At 53.1% G+C, this 16,425-nt stretch overlaps 1 protein-coding gene across 2 annotated transcripts; it reads left to right on the plus strand.

Moving 5' to 3' along the window:
• Window positions 1–912: 912 nt before the first annotated feature.
• On the plus strand, window positions 913–15,364 carry Pwp2 (PWP2 small subunit processome component). Of its 2 annotated transcripts, XM_027394347.2 has the most exons (21): window positions 913–1,016; window positions 1,853–1,965; window positions 3,294–3,388; window positions 3,591–3,690; window positions 3,821–3,964; window positions 4,713–4,848; window positions 5,072–5,313; window positions 6,354–6,497; window positions 6,835–6,905; window positions 7,444–7,580; window positions 7,973–8,121; window positions 8,236–8,383; window positions 8,637–8,787; window positions 9,413–9,593; window positions 10,332–10,479; window positions 10,716–10,824; window positions 11,388–11,453; window positions 12,304–12,522; window positions 12,632–12,782; window positions 12,897–12,971; window positions 14,189–15,364. In XM_027394347.2, the coding sequence occupies exons 1-21, from the start codon at window positions 999–1,001 to the stop codon at window positions 14,367–14,369; spliced, it is 2,778 nt and encodes a 925-aa protein (XP_027250148.1). In that variant the 5' UTR covers window positions 913–998; the 3' UTR covers window positions 14,370–15,364. The 2 variants fall into 2 exon arrangements, with proteins under 2 accessions (XP_027250148.1, XP_035307873.1); XM_035451982.1 differs by lacking the exons at window positions 12,632–12,782; window positions 12,897–12,971.
• The last annotated feature ends 1,061 nt before the right edge of the window (window positions 15,365–16,425 follow it).

Below are 16,425 nucleotides of genomic sequence, written 5' to 3' on the forward strand. Positions count from 1 at the left end.
TGTTTCTTCTATTTGTAGAGGAGCTAGGAGACTGTCACTGAATTCTGTTGTAAGGGTATGTGTGATATAGGCTAATTTGGTGAGGATGTCACAGATGGTAGACATTGGGAAGCCAGAAGCAAGCCCTCCAGTGTTTACAGACAGCTGGTATGGTGTGTAGCTACAAGGAGCAGAAAAGAATGTCAGTTATAATTGTGAATTTCCTGGGTCTCCTTTGATTGGAAGAATAACTTATGATTGTAATGTGGGAATTGTATTTAAGGTCTCCTGCCTATATAGCCCCATCGTGGAGTGGGTACCTCTAAGTTTCAGGCAAGAATAGAAATCCCATGATTTCTTTGGGTTTTAAAACAAGCTTAAGTTTTAAAATGAAATTAAACAGGCCAGGCTTTATCTAAAAATGCAAAGTTATGCCACTTTTTATGAACGATCTGGGCCAATCAACCGTGATGCTCTACATGACTTTAAAGTTTTATTTCTCATGAAGACTCCCTTCCTGTGTAAGACAGCTGGCATCTGTTCTCTGGGACTCGGGCTACGAAAGGTGAAGGCTGATCTTGATAGTGAAGGAGTTGGTTCCATTTTCACAGTATTCTATAATGTCAGAGTAAAGTCACTGTACTAAGACTGTTAAAAGTGTAAGCATTAAAATTCGAAAAATACACCTTTTAAGAAGAAACTCCGTTTGAACTTGGTTCTTTTGCGGTGGCCCGGTCACAGTCGAGTGCGCGGTGATCCGCTCGCATTCACGGCTCCTACCCGGGAGCCCGCAGCAGCTGCACGCCACGACCCGGAGGTTCGTTAGCTCAGCTCTGCAAGGTCCTAGAGGTCTCCGTGAGCCCCGCGGCGCCAGCGTAGTGCCGGCTGGAGGCGAGAAGGGGCGTGGCTTCTCTGGACTCCGGTCGTGATCCCGCGCCCGGAAGTGCGTGTCCTGCGCGCCGGAGGTAGTTCGGATTCCGGAAGTGGCTCAGGACAGAAACCGCACGTGTGGCTGCAGGATGAAGTTCGCTTACCGGGTGAGCGGCCAGCTGGGCGGGGGCAGCGGGAGGGCGAGCGAAGGCCCGGAGAGGGAGCGCGGGAGAGACCGAGGTCCTTGGCACCTCGGCTGCCTGTGGAAGCACTGGTGGGTCGGCCCACCGCCAGCGGCTGCTCCTCTTCCTTTCCCAGTCACACCGAAGCCCCGGCTCCCTCCAGAGTGGGTCTCTAGGGCTGTACCCCGCCTTGTCCTCACTCATCCTATCAGACAGTACAGCAGTGGCTACTGGAAGGCCCTTAGTACCAAACCTCAAACCACGTCCAGTTCCCTGCAGGCCCGCCAGCCCTAGCAGCAGTCTGCACAGCACGCCTCGGGCTCCTCACACCTCTTAGGAGCCAAGCTCCGCCTCCTGTTAAATCGTTGCCTTAAGTTTCAGCCCAGGCAATCCTGGGCTTTGCTGTGTTTGGACATCAGTCCGATTGCCTGTGTGCCGTTTCTCTTCGTACAGAACACAAGGTCCAGGTGTCTGCACTGAGTTGTGCCTACTGGATGGCGGTGCTTGCATTTCATAATTGAATGTGTAGACTGGGGCGCTGATGCCTTAGCACTGGTGTGATGAGCACCTCCTGGAGCACGGTTCACTGATGCAGCTTCTCTTGGGATGGGCATCTTACGCCCTTCTGTGCCTGTCAGATCCTCTTGCCTTGGGAATTTCTTGCCCTTAATGGAAGCCCTGGGCTCCTGAGAATTAGGTTGGGCTCCTTTCCTGCCTAGGGGTCAGGCACTTTGCCACTTCTGCCCAGATGTCTCCGCATCACTATGTCAGAGAATTGGCACTGTTTTCTTTGTGGTAAGACGGCTTCGTTTTCTTTACAGTTCTCGAATTTGTTGGGCACAGTTTACAGGTGTGGAAACTTAAATTTCACACAAGATGGAAATTCTGTCATCAGCCCTGTGGGAAATAGAGTCACCGTGTTTGACCTTAAGAAGTAAGTATGGAGAAGCAATGTTAGCGGTGACAGCTATAGCCTGCACATGAAGGCGAGCTGTCCTCTTAGCCTTCCTCTGTGTGGCTTGCAGGGCTGCTAGATTTAGGAGGTACTGGTCATATCTGTTGGGGCACCCATTTTTCATTTTAGTGTCTAGGATACCGACATTACCCTTAAAGGGAAAGGAAACGCCATGTGCCTTTCAGCTATTGCCTAGCAAGAGACTCTACCTCTTGTGTGGAGGTGGTGGAAGGTAGGAGGGTCATCTCAAAGGTGAGGACATTCTATCAGGGGAAGCCTCTGAGGACCCCAGGCCAAGTGCTTTGGAGAGTTTAGACTGCCCTGGGCCCTTAGCCCAGGCTTCCCTGCTGAGATGATCAGGTCTAGAGTGAGCAGCTTAGCAGCTCGAGGTCCCAGCAAATGTGCTGCCCCCTTCAAGTCTGGCTGCGGACGGCTCAACTCCACCCTGGATTGTCTGGGAGGCTGTGGGCTGACCTTGTGTAGCCTGGGCAAGAGGCTCCAACTTCTCAGGCCACTGTTCTTTCTGTTCTACTGCTTCAGTTAGTTGGCTGACTCTGGGCCTCCATTTCCAGACTCTGTAGGATGGGGCAAAAGCAGTGGAGCCTGCTCCGCCTGTTGGTGATGACTGGGGGGACGGCATTATAGAGTCTACTCAGGTCATTATGTTGCTGTTCCTTTAAATGGCATCTTCTCAGAGGCTTTGGAGAAAGAGAACCTGTTTGTTAAAGAAGACTCTGTAGGGGACAGTAAGCCACGCCTGCAAGCCTAGTTAGGAATAACTGTTAAGGGTTGGGATTGGAAGGTGTTCAGGTTTGGACACCTCTCTCAGATGACTTTAGGGTTCAGCTAAAATAGACATGGTTAGGATGTGCAATAGCAGATTATTGTATCTTCTTGTATTTCACCTTTATGATTGTTAATTTTGGATACTTTACACTGTTTAGTTTTAATCCTCTTTTAGACTAAAAGGGGAATTGTAGGGGACAGTAAGCCACGCCTGTTAGAGGCTGGCTGCAGGTGTGCCTGAAGATTTAGACAAAATAATGAAATTAGGATCTAGTTTTGACTTATAGAGTACCCCACCCCCCAGCTGAGTCAAAGCCCGATTCCTTTCCTTCGGTGTACTTTCCCTTTTCCCATTTCTTTAAGAACATAGAGGTTCAATGCCAAGCCTACCTGGGAGGGCAAGGAATGAACTCTAGCATAAGGGGCCCTGTGGCAGGAGAGTCAGCTATTTGTATAGCTATCTCCCTTGTCTGTCTGAGTGCAGGAGACCAACTGTGCACTGGGGTTTTTGTGTTTCTCAGCAATAGATCAGATACATTGCCTCTCGCCACTAAGTACAACATCAAGTGTGTGGGGCTGTCTCCCGATGGGCGCCTTGCAATCATCGTTGATGAAGGTAATCGATTTTGGTGTGGGTAGGCTCTGGGGTGGCCCTGTGTCCTTTGTGCTGTGTGATGAGGGTGTCACCACGACCAAGCTCAGTTTAAGAACATGGGTCCAGGCAGCCCATGTCCCATGCCCAGCAGCTTCCTGCATTTCAATGCTGATGTGCTCCATCTGGGCTCAGGTGGCCACAGTCTCACTCTGGCCTCTTGTAGGGGGCGAGGCTCTGCTAGTCAGCTTGGTCTGCAGGTCGGTGCTACACCACTTCCACTTCAAAGGTTCCGTGCACAGCGTCTCCTTCTCCCCTGATGGCAGGTGAGAGCATCAGTGTCCTGACTGGGTATTGCTGTGGGTGCCACTCTGTAAAGAGCAGGATGCAGGGCACTGGTCCTGGGCCAGCTATTGTTGGTCCCCCATATCACCTGTGACCCTGTTTCCTCTGCAGAAAATTTGTTGTTACCAAGGGCAACATTGCTCAGATGTACCATGCCCCTGGAAAGAAACGAGAATTCAACGCCTTTGTTCTGGACAAAACTTATTTTGGGCCCTATGATGAGACCACGTGCATCGACTGGACAGATGACTCCAAGTGAGGCTGGGGGCATCTTGGGCTACCTGTCCCTGGAGAGTGCAGTCTCCTTCCTAGAAGCCATGGCTGTATTTTAAAATGGGCATGTGCCTCCTTCTGGTTAGGTGTTAACTCCAATAGTAAGACTGAGCTCCTGGCTCTATAGTGAGATCTATAGTGTTCTTCCTTCTCTGATTTGTCACTGGAAATCTCCTGATAGAATGCAGATCTTTGTAGAAATACAAGTTCCCATCCAGTTTGTCAAGGACACCAGTGCCAGCTGTGCTCCCCGGGAGCTGTAGAGCTGCTGAGGCCTGGGTCCTGCCTCCCACATGTTCTGATTGTCCTTACCCTGAAGGCATCTGTGGGTTTCTGGCTGGTCTTGGGTGCTGAGGAGAGGTTGGTGGTAGTCACGGGACCTCCCGTGTTCCTGCACGCTGGCCAGGCCTCCAGAAAGCACAGAGCGAAACTGCGTTGTCAGTGCCCTGCCCCAGCTGCTGCCTCTGCAAAGCAGCCAGCCCATCCCATATGTCTGACTGTGCTTAATAGAATGCACTGGAGTTGGAGTCTCAGGTTGCATCTCGGGTGGAAGGCAGCAGCCCCCATCCCCAGAAAGACACACAGTCATAGGCTGAGTTGTCCTCTAAGGCCCTTACAGGCCATCAGTGGTCTCAAAGTTCCTTCAGAGAGAGGCAGGGGGCTTATGACCATGAGTGGCCACAAGGGTAGCAGCATTGTCATGGGCTCTGAGCAAGTATCTCTATTCCAGATGCTTTGTGGTTGGAAGCAAAGACATGTCCACCTGGGTGTTCGGAGCTGAGCGCTGGGACAACCTCATCTACTATGCCCTGGGTGGACACAAGGATGCCATTGTGGCCTGCTTTTTTGAATCCAACAGTCTGGATGTATGTACATCCCTTGCCTGCAGTTCCTAGCCTGACACTCTGAGCCTCCAAGAGACTGCCTCTAGGTTGCTTGGGGATCTTTCAGGATTAGCCCTGGTCACTGCCCAGGTTGGGGGGCCCTTGGTGGAGCTGAAATCCTAAAGCCAAACTAGAGGGGACACCTGATCCAAGGACCTGGGCACCGATGAGTGGCCTGTTTGCAGCCCAGGTGCTTCTCTTTCAGCTGTACTCACTCAGCCAAGATGGAGCCCTGTGTGTGTGGCAGTGTGATACACCCCCTGAGGGCCTGAAGCTGAAACCCCCTAAGGGCTGGAAGGCAGACCTACTTCAGAGGGAGAAGGAAGAAGAAGAGGAGGAGGAGGGGGAGGATGAAGAGGAGGGAGACCGAGAAACCACTATCCGAGGGAAGACCATGCCAGCTGAACAGGAGAAGGCTGGGAAAGTGAAGTACTCACGGCTGGCCAAGTAGGTCTCCAAGGCTGAATATTCCGGGTCTATACTCCTGAAGTGGGATTGCATTGGGGAGAACCTAGACCTAGGTCTAGAGAACAAGCCCCTGTATCTGTGAGCCTGGATTGAGGTCCTTAAGTATTAGGTGTAAGTCCTGTCCCAAAGGCTAGAGACCTGCCACCTCATAGTCTGACAGGAGGGGAGGCAGGCCTGAGGAGACTGGCGCTGTATACAAAGACTGGTCATGGTCACCTGAGAGCAGAATTAATAGCTGTGGGTGACCATGGCCTGCCCTGTTGTGGCTGTTCCAGCCTTTCCCATTTTCTTCAGTTTTTTGGCCCTCACTGTGTGCTGGGCTCTGGCCATGTCCCTGGGAGCATATCACCAGGTTTCCATTTGAGAGGTATGGGGACGTTGTATGGCCACGTGGGGTGACAGTGGCAGTGCAGTGAAGCTATGGGCAAAGAAATAGTGCCCATCGTCAGCTCTGTTTTGAAGATACCTAGCATCGGATGGGCACCCATGTCCAGGGTAGAGAAGGACAGGACCATCATGACATCTGAGCTGGAAGATGAAAATGGTTGGGATGGGAAAGAACTGCTCTACCATGCCAGGCAGAGGTGGAAGCGAAGGGCTAGATGGACTTAAGGGCTCTGTGAAGTCTCGAGATGTCCAGGTAGAGTCAGGACGTAGACCAGGGTGGGGTGTGTGAGTGCCCCATCCTCATGGGAGAGCCTCCACTGTGTGTTTGGGTGGGTGAGCGTCCTCTGTGCTTGTGGCCAGGAGCCAGTATAGAAGGCAGGAGTCTGTCTGCGGGCAATGGCAAAAGAGGGCTGGGGTGGAACCCGTGAAGAAGACTCAGGAAACAGGCCACCTCACCCAGGCGGAGAGGTGCTTCCAAGGTCACCCTCACATGCAGCTAGGACCCTCTAGAGAAGGCAGGCATACTAGAAAGAAGCAGTGGGCTTCTTGTTCCCCAGGTTTCTGGGTGAGAGCGGAGATCCAGATGCACCCTGAGCTTGGGGACAGAGCTGTTCCCCTGTCTGTTAATCCAGGTACTTCTTGAATAAAGAAGGGGACTTTAACAACCTAACGGCCGCTGCCTATCATAAGAAGACTCATCTTTTGGTCACGGGTTTTGCTTCTGGAATCTTCCATCTGCATGAGCTCCCAGAGTTCAACCTCATCCACTCCCTGAGGTGAGTCTGGCTCACTGAGGTACTTCTGTACATGCACAGTGAGGCCCAGGGTGATTGTGTACAGAGGTGGCTTCCCACTAGCCTTTGCGTCCTCCGCTCCAGCCACAGGTGTCAGCTTCAGGTGTGTGGGTATGGGTGTCCATTTTCTGTCCTTGGCCTTTTCATGCCATTCTCATCTCAGGAACAAAGCGTGTGTTCAAGTGCTGGTTCCTCAGGTGACTGCAGGCAGATGCCACTGTGTAGGGACCTGAGCTCCTGCAGCAGGGGAAGAGGGAGCAGCAGTGGACAGGATGGCCCCTCTGTTCACCCTTCCCTACCTATGCTCTTGTCTGCTCAGTATCTCCGATCAGAGGGTTGCTTCGGTTGCCATCAACAGCTCTGGGGACTGGATCGCCTTTGGCTGCTCAGGTTGGTTTCCCTGCTCTGCGGTAGAAGGAAAATGTCCACCCTAAAGCTGACCTAAAGTCAAGTCTTGGGGCAAAGAGCCCAGTGAGGCCGCAGAGTGCCACGCTGTGCCTTCTGTAGTAGAAGCCAGCTCTCCTGGGAAGAGTAACTTCCCGTAGGCTGTTGAGCAGAATCACAGCAGTCCTAGAAGGTGTGTGTGGCAGGAGAGCCACTGAAGGCTACAGATTGCTGATCTTCTGAGGCCCACACTCGTGCCTAAATGTCAGTCCTCCAACAGCCCGTTGGTCTTGGCCTGCAGCAGTGCTCATATCCCTGCCTAGCAGTCCTGGACCTGGCCTCTGCTCTAGTCCAGCCACCTGCCTGGCTGCAGATGGTGGGGCCATCCCCATGCCCTGGGCTGCCTTAGTCCTACGCTCTTGGTGAAGGTTCAGGGTGAGTCCAGACCATGCAGTAGTAGTTGGGAATACCCTGTCCCGTGCTGTGTGCAGAGGCTGGTGGGGGTAGGTGTCCAGACAGTGTTTCAGCTTTCCTGTACCCACAGGCCTGGGCCAGCTGCTGGTGTGGGAATGGCAGAGTGAATCCTATATACTCAAGCAACAGGGCCACTTCAACAGCATGGTATCACTGGCCTACTCTCCTGATGGGCAGTATATCGTCACTGGTGGGGACGATGGCAAGGTGGGCACTGGGCTTCTTTGGGCTGAGCTGTGGGTAAGCCAGGTGGGTGGCCTTGATTTCTCGGTTTTTAACAGCCCCAATGGGCCCCTAAAAGATGCTAACCATTTAGTGGACTTTGAATGGAGAGAGTCTGAGTATCCCTGTTTCTGAGGGTAACAGTGCCAGCTCCCAGCATCTCGAGTGGGAAGAGCTTGCTGGGCTGCCTCAGGCTAGAACTCCCATTGCCACCCTCACGTGCTCTCAGTCCCCATTTAGAGGTGATGGGAGCTGTGGGGAGCAGGGGTCCTCTCTAGGCATCACCTGGTGTATCCATCCGCTATGCCTGTGTGTGAGGCTGCATGGACAGGGTCTGGGGTGGCTGTATTCATGGCTCCTGTATGCTCCCACTATAGGTCAAGGTGTGGAACACCCTCAGTGGCTTCTGCTTTGTCACTTTTACGGAGCACTCCAGCGGGGTCACTGGTGTCACGTTCACCACCACTGGCCATGTCATTGTCACCTCCTCCTTGGATGGAACTGTGAGAGCCTTTGACCTTCACAGGTAAGTCCCTCTCCCCACCCCACCCCAAGCCCTAGGGCTTCACTTCCTGTGTGGACAAGCATTCAACAGGTGCAGGTGTGTGTTGGAGTCTACCTTGACCTTACTTTTGTTCAGGTACCGGAATTTCCGAACCTTCACGTCTCCACGCCCCACACAGTTCTCCTGTGTGGCTGTTGACTCAAGTGGGGAAATCGTCTCTGCAGGGGCCCAGGACTCCTTCGAGATCTTTGTGTGGTCCATGCAGACAGGCAGGCTTCTTGATGTAAGAGCAGTCTGGTCCCCCGGACCATGGACTTAAGGTGCTGGGTGGCAGGTGGGCAGGCTATCACCACTATCTATCCAGTTCAGTGGCTGGGGCTCAGGGACCTGGGTGCAGAGCCAGGCACAGAACTCCATGTAGCAAGCAGCAGCAGTTAACGGAGGGTTCAGCCCAGCCTTCCCATGCTCCCTCATTACAGTCTGCATCAGTGCTCCAGCCCTTCCCACATCCGTCTCTGATTCTCCGTCCCTCGTAGGTTCTGTCTGGCCATGAGGGGCCCATCAGTGGTCTTTGCTTTAATCCAATGAAGTCCATCCTGGCCAGTGCCTCTTGGGACAAGACAGTGCGCCTGTGGGACATGTTTGACAGTTGGAGAACCAAAGAGACCTTGACTTTAACCTCTGATGGTGAGTTGTGGCTGGGGTCTACAGACAGGAACCAGGGCCAGAGCTGCTTTCCTCTTGTCACTGTCCAGCCTTGATCTTGTCTAGTGTGCCTCCTCCTTGGTCCTCGTTGAGTGTTTGGCATGAACTCAGTGGGAGGTGAGAAAGATGCTAGACCTCCAGACGCAGCAGCTAAGTCCCCCAAGGTTGGTGGCATGACCAAAGAAAACTGGTTGTTTAGTTCACTGCCAGGCTGCATCAGACTGGGAGCCTTAGGGCTTTTGTCATGTTCCCTGTTGCTTTCCACTGAGTCCCTGGGAGTACCCAGAGCAGACTGTGCCATCGGGAGACCTGTGTGCCTCCTGCCTCAAGTCTGGCCTTAGGTCTGTCATCTGCAGGGTCAGCACACTGGCTCTGGAGGCTATCACCCTGTGCTGCCTCTATCTTGGTTGTGACTGACTTCCAGCCTGGCTACCCTCTGTCAAGCTTACGTGTCTTGGCACCAAGCCCCCTCAGCATCATCACTGAGGTAGCCAGTGGTGTTCCCAGCCGGGCTGTTCTGCCTTCTGGGCTTGGTGCTGCTCTTAAGGAATATCCTTGCACCTTGTGGTTCCCTGGTCTCATGGGCCCGATGTTGGTCTCTCTCTAGCCCTGGCTGTGACTTTCCGGCCTGATGGTGCAGAGCTGGCTGTGGCCACGCTGAACTCACAGATCACCTTCTGGGACCCTGAGAACGCTGTACAGATGGGTTCCATCGAGGGCAGGCATGACCTCAAGACCGGCAGGAAGGAGCTGGACAAGATCACAGCCAAACATTCAGCTAAGGGCAAGTGAGTGTCAGCTCTTCTGGCATGGGTAGGGGACAGCCAACACAGGGCACAGAGGCCCCTTTGCCAGATTGTTTGCTAACTATGTTCTGAGATTTCGGCGGGCGGCGGGCCCCCCCTGCCAGTGCACTTACACCATTATGGCCGGCTGATATAAGTAGCCTGGAATCGTCACTGATCGCTCAAATGTAGAGCCCATGCCTTGAATAAGCTAGGGTGTGCCAGGGGCCTATGGAAGGCGGGACACAGAACTGAAGTGGCTGGGAAGGGGGGGGGGGGGGGGGGGTAAGAGGGAGCAGAGCCTCTATAGCGAAGAGGCTGCTTCTGAGAGCCCAGCAAGTCCACATCCTACCCAACAAGGAGGCGCTGGGATTTGCTGTTTTTTTCACGTGCAGGAGAACAGTGCTGCCCTTGGCAAGCCATTGCCACCAGCCTGGTGTGCTGGGGCCACAGAGAGCTTTTGTCATGTGTGCTGCTTTTGTGCCATCTTGGACGCACTAGAACCATGTAGTTCTGGACCGATTCTGGGCAGTCTCGGGTGGGCCCCTGGGTGTGTGTTGTTTGGGGTGGGGGGTCGTAGGTGTACCTGTTTTTCTGAGGATGACCAGGGAACTTTGAGCAACAATAGTGTGAGAACTGCTTGCCTCCTGGGGTGTCACTGTGGGGTCCTTACCTGTCCCAGGTGGCTTTTGAGCCCACATGTCAAAGTGCTTGGTGCCTGAGAAGCTCTCTTCCACTCAGGGCCTTCACCACCCTGTGTTACTCTGCGGATGGGCAGAACATTCTGGCAGGAGGCATGTCCAAGTTTGTGTGTCTTTATCATGTCCGGGAGCAGATCCTGGTGAAGAGGTTTGAGCTTTCCTGCAACCTCTCTCTGGATGCCATGGAGGTAAGCAGTGGTGCAGGCCTTGGCTCTGTGGGCCTTGAGTGGGCTAAGATGTTGGCACATGGGCTATGGCTATGGCAAAGCAGGAAGGCTATACTGGCCCAGCTGCCCAGAAGAGCCTCCACTCCCAGGGCCTGGCATCTTCCCTGTGTTTGGGACTGGTGCCACTTAGTTGGGTAGGGTCCATGTGTCAGATGGTGATACGGGCAATAGCAAGATGAGGGTGGCTTGTATTCTAGGAATTTTTGAACCGAAGAAAGATGACAGAGTTTGGCAATTTGGCACTCATTGATCAAGATGCTGGGGAGGAGAACGGGGTCGCAGTTCCGTTGCCGGGTGTAAGAAAAGGTGAGCACAAGTCCCCTTCCCTGGTCACCACCCGCTTTTCTTGATGACACTGCTGCCGCCTCCATGGGGCTGCAATGAGAAGTTGACTGTTTCTGCATTGTGACATTTTGCTGGAGCCTGGAATGCCTGGGCTGCTTCATATGGAGAAGGTCCCATCTGTTTGCTCCAGAGACTCAGTGCTACGAGTCACCCAGGTTCCAGGTAGACTGTCCCAATAAACATGAGTCAGAAGGCTGGAGTACCTTTATGGGGGCTTTCCCTGGGCCAGCCAGACCCACCTAGGCTGGGAGAAAACCTGAGCTAGAAGATCTGTCTGCCGGCCAGCGGATGCCCTCAGGAGCTCATGCCCTCAGACCTGTGCACTGATGCCCAGCTCCATGAGGCCACAGCATTTGTGACATGGTTCTCGGGCTGCTGGCAGGTGGTTGGAAGGGCTGCTTCCCACCTGAACTCTGGGAAAGCTAGTCTTGGTAGGTCCCTGTGACTGCCCTTGGGCAGCACAGTGGACCTGAAGGCTGGCCTCACAGTGCAGTCAATTAAGTGCAATTGTTTTTCCTCCCTAGGTGATATGAGTTCTAGACACTTCAAGCCTGAAATCAGGGTCACTTCTCTGCGCTTCTCTCCCACTGGTGAGCCTGGGTAACCCTCATTAGCAGATGCCAGTTCTGATAGGTGTCAGGGCCTCTGTTCCCAGGGGCAGAAGCAGTGTTTAGTGCTGCTGGCAGGCTCTGCACATTGCTGCCCTGTGAGTAGGAAGTGGCTGGCCTTGTTTACCCTGATTCTTGACCCGGACAGCTGTGAAATTCCATCCACAGTGTTGAGCTGTAGTGGGATCCTAGGCCCCGCTCTTGGGGTGACAGTCCAGGTGTCCTTCCTAGGAGGCAGGGTCTCAGCACCTCAGCTATTGGTAGTGCCTTCCCTTCCCATGCCTTCCCTTCCCACCCTTCCTCTACCCCCCAGTGTGTGTGAGGTCTGCCTGGGTCTGAGGCCTGCTAGGTTTGCGTGTTCTGATATGGCTGCCAAGGTCTAGGGTCCTGAGCCAGTGCTCTGCAGCACTACTGGTGGGACAGGGTGAGGTATGATATGTTGTCATCCTGTCACATTCACAGACTATCACCCCATATCCCTCTTCCCGTTGTGGGAGGCAGACTGACTGTCCATAAACCAGAGCCTGAGGCCCAGATCTGTCGCATCCACCCTGTCACACAATGTTGTGGCTTTGATTTTTCTGACATGGAGCTGCTGTTGATTATGCACAATGTGTGGATGCACCATGGGTGTGGGCAGCTTGAGAAAGTGTCACACAGACTGTATGGCCCTGCTGACTCTTGGAACAGCCTGAGGAAATGGGCATCTGTGCTCTGGCTGGGCAGCCGCAGCCCTGGAAGGAGATCACCAGCAGTCTATTGATACCTGCTCTGGGTGGGGCATAATTGGGCTTTCAAGTTTTGAGAAGTCCCTTTGCTGCTTGTTCCATAGGGCGCTGCTGGGCGGCCACCAGCACAGAAGGGCTCCTCATCTTCTCTCTGGATGCCCAGATGCTCTTCGACCCATTTGAGCTGGACACCAGTGTGACACCTGGGCGGATCCGTGAGGCATTACGACAGAGGGAGTTTACCCGGGCCATCCTGATGGCCTTCCGGCTCAATGAGAAAAAACTGGCACAGGAGGTCCTGGAGGCTGTACCACAGGATGAAAGTAAGCCAGGACCAGCAGCCCTGTGCTGCTAATTTGGGGAGCTCCGGGTGTCTCTGTTCTTCCTGGCAACGTCTTTGCACATTGAGAATGGCTTTTCTTCTTCTTGTAGTTGATGTGGTCAGCGCTTCCCTCCCTGAGCTGTATGTAGAGAAGGTTCTTGAGTTCTTAGCTGCCTCCTTTGAAGTGTCTAGGCACCTTGAATTCTACCTTATATGGACTCAGAAGTTACTTATGTCACATGGACAGCGGCTGAAGCCCAGGTATAGAATAGGTTCCCACTTGCTCTTTGCCTTCTGGTCAAGCCACCTGGCTGTTTGGTCATGGCAACAGGAAAGTTTCCCTGCACACACACACTGACAGCATCTTCTTTCCAGGGCGGGGCAGTTGCTGCCTGTGGTCCAGTTCCTTCAGAAGGGGCTCCAGCGGCATCTGGATGACGTTTCCAAGCTGTATGTCATTGGGATTGGGTGGCAGGGTAGGGCAGGGCTCATGCGGCTGGTTCTGTTAGGATTGTTCCCTGTGGTGTCTGATTTGGGGTCAGAATATCCTGGTATAGGAGATGCATGTTCTACTCTCTGCTGGGAGAACCAAGTCCATTTGCCACTCACAGTGGGATGAGTGTGACAGTCACCTATGGGCCTGTCTGACATTAAAGTTGCCACAGTTGGACAAGTAGAGGTGGGACATGCCGGAGGCATATTGAGAGCCCTTCACCCTGGGGATGGACACCTCACAATTGTAGGACCAGGCAGCCTGATCTAGATTTGCATGTCACCTCTGGGCAGTAGGAGGTGGCCGTGCATCTTGTTGTCAGGTAGCCTGGATTCCTGCAATCTGATCAGCGTGCAGGTTTCCCTGTTGTGGAGATGATGGCTGAGTGTAATTACAGTACTTGGACTAGTGCTCGACAGAACGATCCCATGTCCATCCTTCCTTTCCTCAGCCCCCACCTCCAAGTGCTTTTTGGTGGTCTGAGCCATTGCCACGTGTCCTGGCCAGGCTTATAATATCCCTGTCTACTAGTCTCTCCATACGGAGTCCCTGAGAGAGGCTGGCACCAGTGCACTGTGATCCCCCTAGTCCTCCTGATTATAATGCATCTGAGTCTAGAGCAAGCCCTTCCTCTTTGTGCCCTTTCTTCCTTCCTGGTGTTGGGGGTGGTTATGCTAGGGTGTGGCGGAGTGCTTAGCCATGTGCATGGGGCTTAGCTAGCCTTTCCCTGGCCAGTGAGTCCCTGACGCCACAGCTCTGCAAAGAGTACTCTTGCATCTCTGTCTTCTCCTTCTGGTTTTATTGCGGAGGCGTAGGCATCATTGTGTTTGTATCAATTTGTGAGGCAGCCCTCTGTAGAAGTCATGGCACACACAAGTGCAAGGTGCAGCTTTTCCTTTCTACGGGGCTTTGCCCTCAACCTTGGCTCTAGGAGATAAGATCTGAGACCTCCCCTTAGTCCTATGACTGTGTAGAGTCAGCCCCCTGGCTCTGTATATGGCCTTAATGGAAGGACCAGCAAGGAGAGCAGGCCAGATGCTGCCCTACACTGGATGCAGCAGGAACTGAATCGGCCTGGGAGAGGAGGGGATAATCTTTGAGCATAGTTGCATCTAATCCTGCTGGTGGTGGCAGGGTGGGATGTTTGTGCTGACCTGATGTCTTATGTCCCCAGCTGTGACTGGAACCGCTACAACATCCAGTACGCTCTGGCAGTTTCCAAGCAGCGGGGTGTAAAACGCACCCTGGAACCTGTAGACACAGAAGAGGACACAGACGCCTCTGATGATGACAGTCTGCACCTACTCAGGGGAGCTGCAGATGACGAGGAAGAAGAAGAAGGGATGCTGGTGTAGAACCTCCCACCTCACAGCCTGGTCAACTGATTGGAGGTGGAGCCATGGTGCCTCTGAGCCCAGGAAGTGAGAGATAGCAGAGGCCTCAAGACCCTGCAGCTGGGACTCTTCCGTGAGACAGCACATGCTGCCATGCAGCAGCAAGCCAGCCTTCAGGTCCAGGATGAGGATGGATACAATGGCACGTATATGCCGTAGGCCCAGAATGCTGGCATTGTGGGAGATCCTGCACATAGACTTCCTAAGAAGTGGGCAGTTTTAAAGTGTGGACTTATAAACTTCCTGCCAGAGTTATTTATATTTTTAATATGAACTTCTGAAAGCTTTTTTTAAAATATGAGGACTTCACTCCTCAACTTTGTTTCTGATGTTTATAACATGTCCTGGGTGAGACATTGTCTTCAGGTAAGCAAGGTAGACGAGAGTGACTGCTCAGGCCTGTGGTAAGACAGCAAGGCAGAAAGCGTGCCAGACTGACCCAGGGGGTTGAATGAGACAGCCCAAAGCTGGCCAAGGAAGCTTGTACAAGTCTGTGCCAGTGTGGTCAGGTTATGTAGGAGAGGGGACAGTCCTTTCATGCCAGTGTGGTGCTTTACTGATACTGTTCATTATGGTTGACTCGCCAGTGAAGTGACCTACAGGTCACTAATGCTGGAAGCTGCCCATTGGCTTCTGTATCTGTCCAGGCCACAGGAATGGATCTGTGTGACACCTGATGCACTCAGAGCCGCTGCTGTCACACTCAGGGTATGCCATGACCTGTCTGGTCACCTGGAATCCACAAGTATGGAGAGAAACCAGAGCTCAGCCTGCTGTCACCAGGTTTCCTGTTCCTGCACAGTGTTTCTGTGTGTAGCTTGGAATGGGGATGGGGTGGAGTGGTCACTTCTTGCCTGCCCAGGCAGGATCCTGGCTGCCCAGACAGGGCCTTGCTTGCTTTAGTGCCCTCCTGTGATTTCCATCTGCAGGAGTTAATACAGTTTTATGCAGCCTTACCATTTTTGTCTGTGTATGTGGTGCTGAACATGGAACAGGGCTTGGGGTATGACAGGCAAGTACTACTGAGGCATACTCTAGCCATCACCCATCTCTAACAAGTTTAATTACTATACCAGAAACAGGGCTCAGTCACTCTGTGGAGTATCTTACAGGTCTGCTCCTTGGTAACCATGCTCATCTCATCCTCTGTGGACATCCGGATGCAAATTGCTTAACACTCCATTGAGTACCTGTGCCCTGGTTCCCAATAAGTGTTGTATGTCCCCTGGCTTCTACATTTGCTATACACCCCAGGCCTATTTCCATCATGTGTCTCCTAAACGTGAAAAGGCTGCCATCTTGACATAGAAACACCCGGCAGCTGATTTCCAAACACTATGCTAAGGATCACTCCCAGGAGCTGAGAGCAGCCCGGCCACCTTTGACGGCTTTCAGTGGCAAGGGAGAGGCAGTGAAACTTTGGGAGCTGTCTGGTTAAACAAGCCTTCCATCAACGGCAGCCACCAAGCCTTTAATCCCAGCACTAGGGAGGCAGATCTCTGTGAGTTTGAGGCCAGCCTGGTCTACAGAGCGGATTCAGGACAGCCAGGGCTGGTACACGGAGAAACGCTGTCTACAGAAACAAAGAAACGATGTTAAAAGGAAAGCACAGGTGCTCAGTTCTTCCTCTGAATCAGCTGGTGCACCTTTATCCCATTATCTGCAGAAGCGTAGCAGGAGAAGCTAGGGTTGTGACTTCAAAATCAGTTTATGGGCATTTTAAGTGATTGCAAAGAATTGAGCTGCAGTAGACAGTCAGGGTGTCCTACTCCAAAATGAGTGCCCTTCAAGCACTAAGCAGGCAGGACACGGCCACCAGCACACTCACTGGAAAATTCTAACCTAAGCTGGCAACTGCCCAGACCCGCCCTTGCCCTCTCTAAACCAGGAGAGGCGTGTCCCACATTCGGCCAGGCATTGGGGGGGGTGTGTGCAATCCCGCCTACTGGTTCCTTACTGCCGCGGGGAATGGGGGTGTTCTGTGAACTCTGCTGCCCGGCTCGCCCTCCAGTCCTAC

Source organism: Cricetulus griseus (genome assembly GCF_003668045.3).
Source record: "Cricetulus griseus strain 17A/GY chromosome 1 unlocalized genomic scaffold, alternate assembly CriGri-PICRH-1.0 chr1_0, whole genome shotgun sequence".
NCBI lineage: Eukaryota > Metazoa > Chordata > Mammalia > Rodentia > Cricetidae > Cricetulus > Cricetulus griseus.

What these genes read in the sequence shown, in the direction of transcription:
- Pwp2 (XM_027394347.2), top strand. An exon ending in TCCTTCTCCCCTGATGGCAG is followed by an intron (nt 3,691 to 3,820) that starts GTGAGAGCATCA and finishes TTTCCTCTGCAG; the next exon opens with AAAATTTGTTGTTACCAAGG. An exon ending in CTGGATGACGTTTCCAAGCT is followed by an intron (nt 12,972 to 14,188) that starts GTATGTCATTGG and finishes TTATGTCCCCAG; the next exon opens with CTGTGACTGGAACCGCTACA.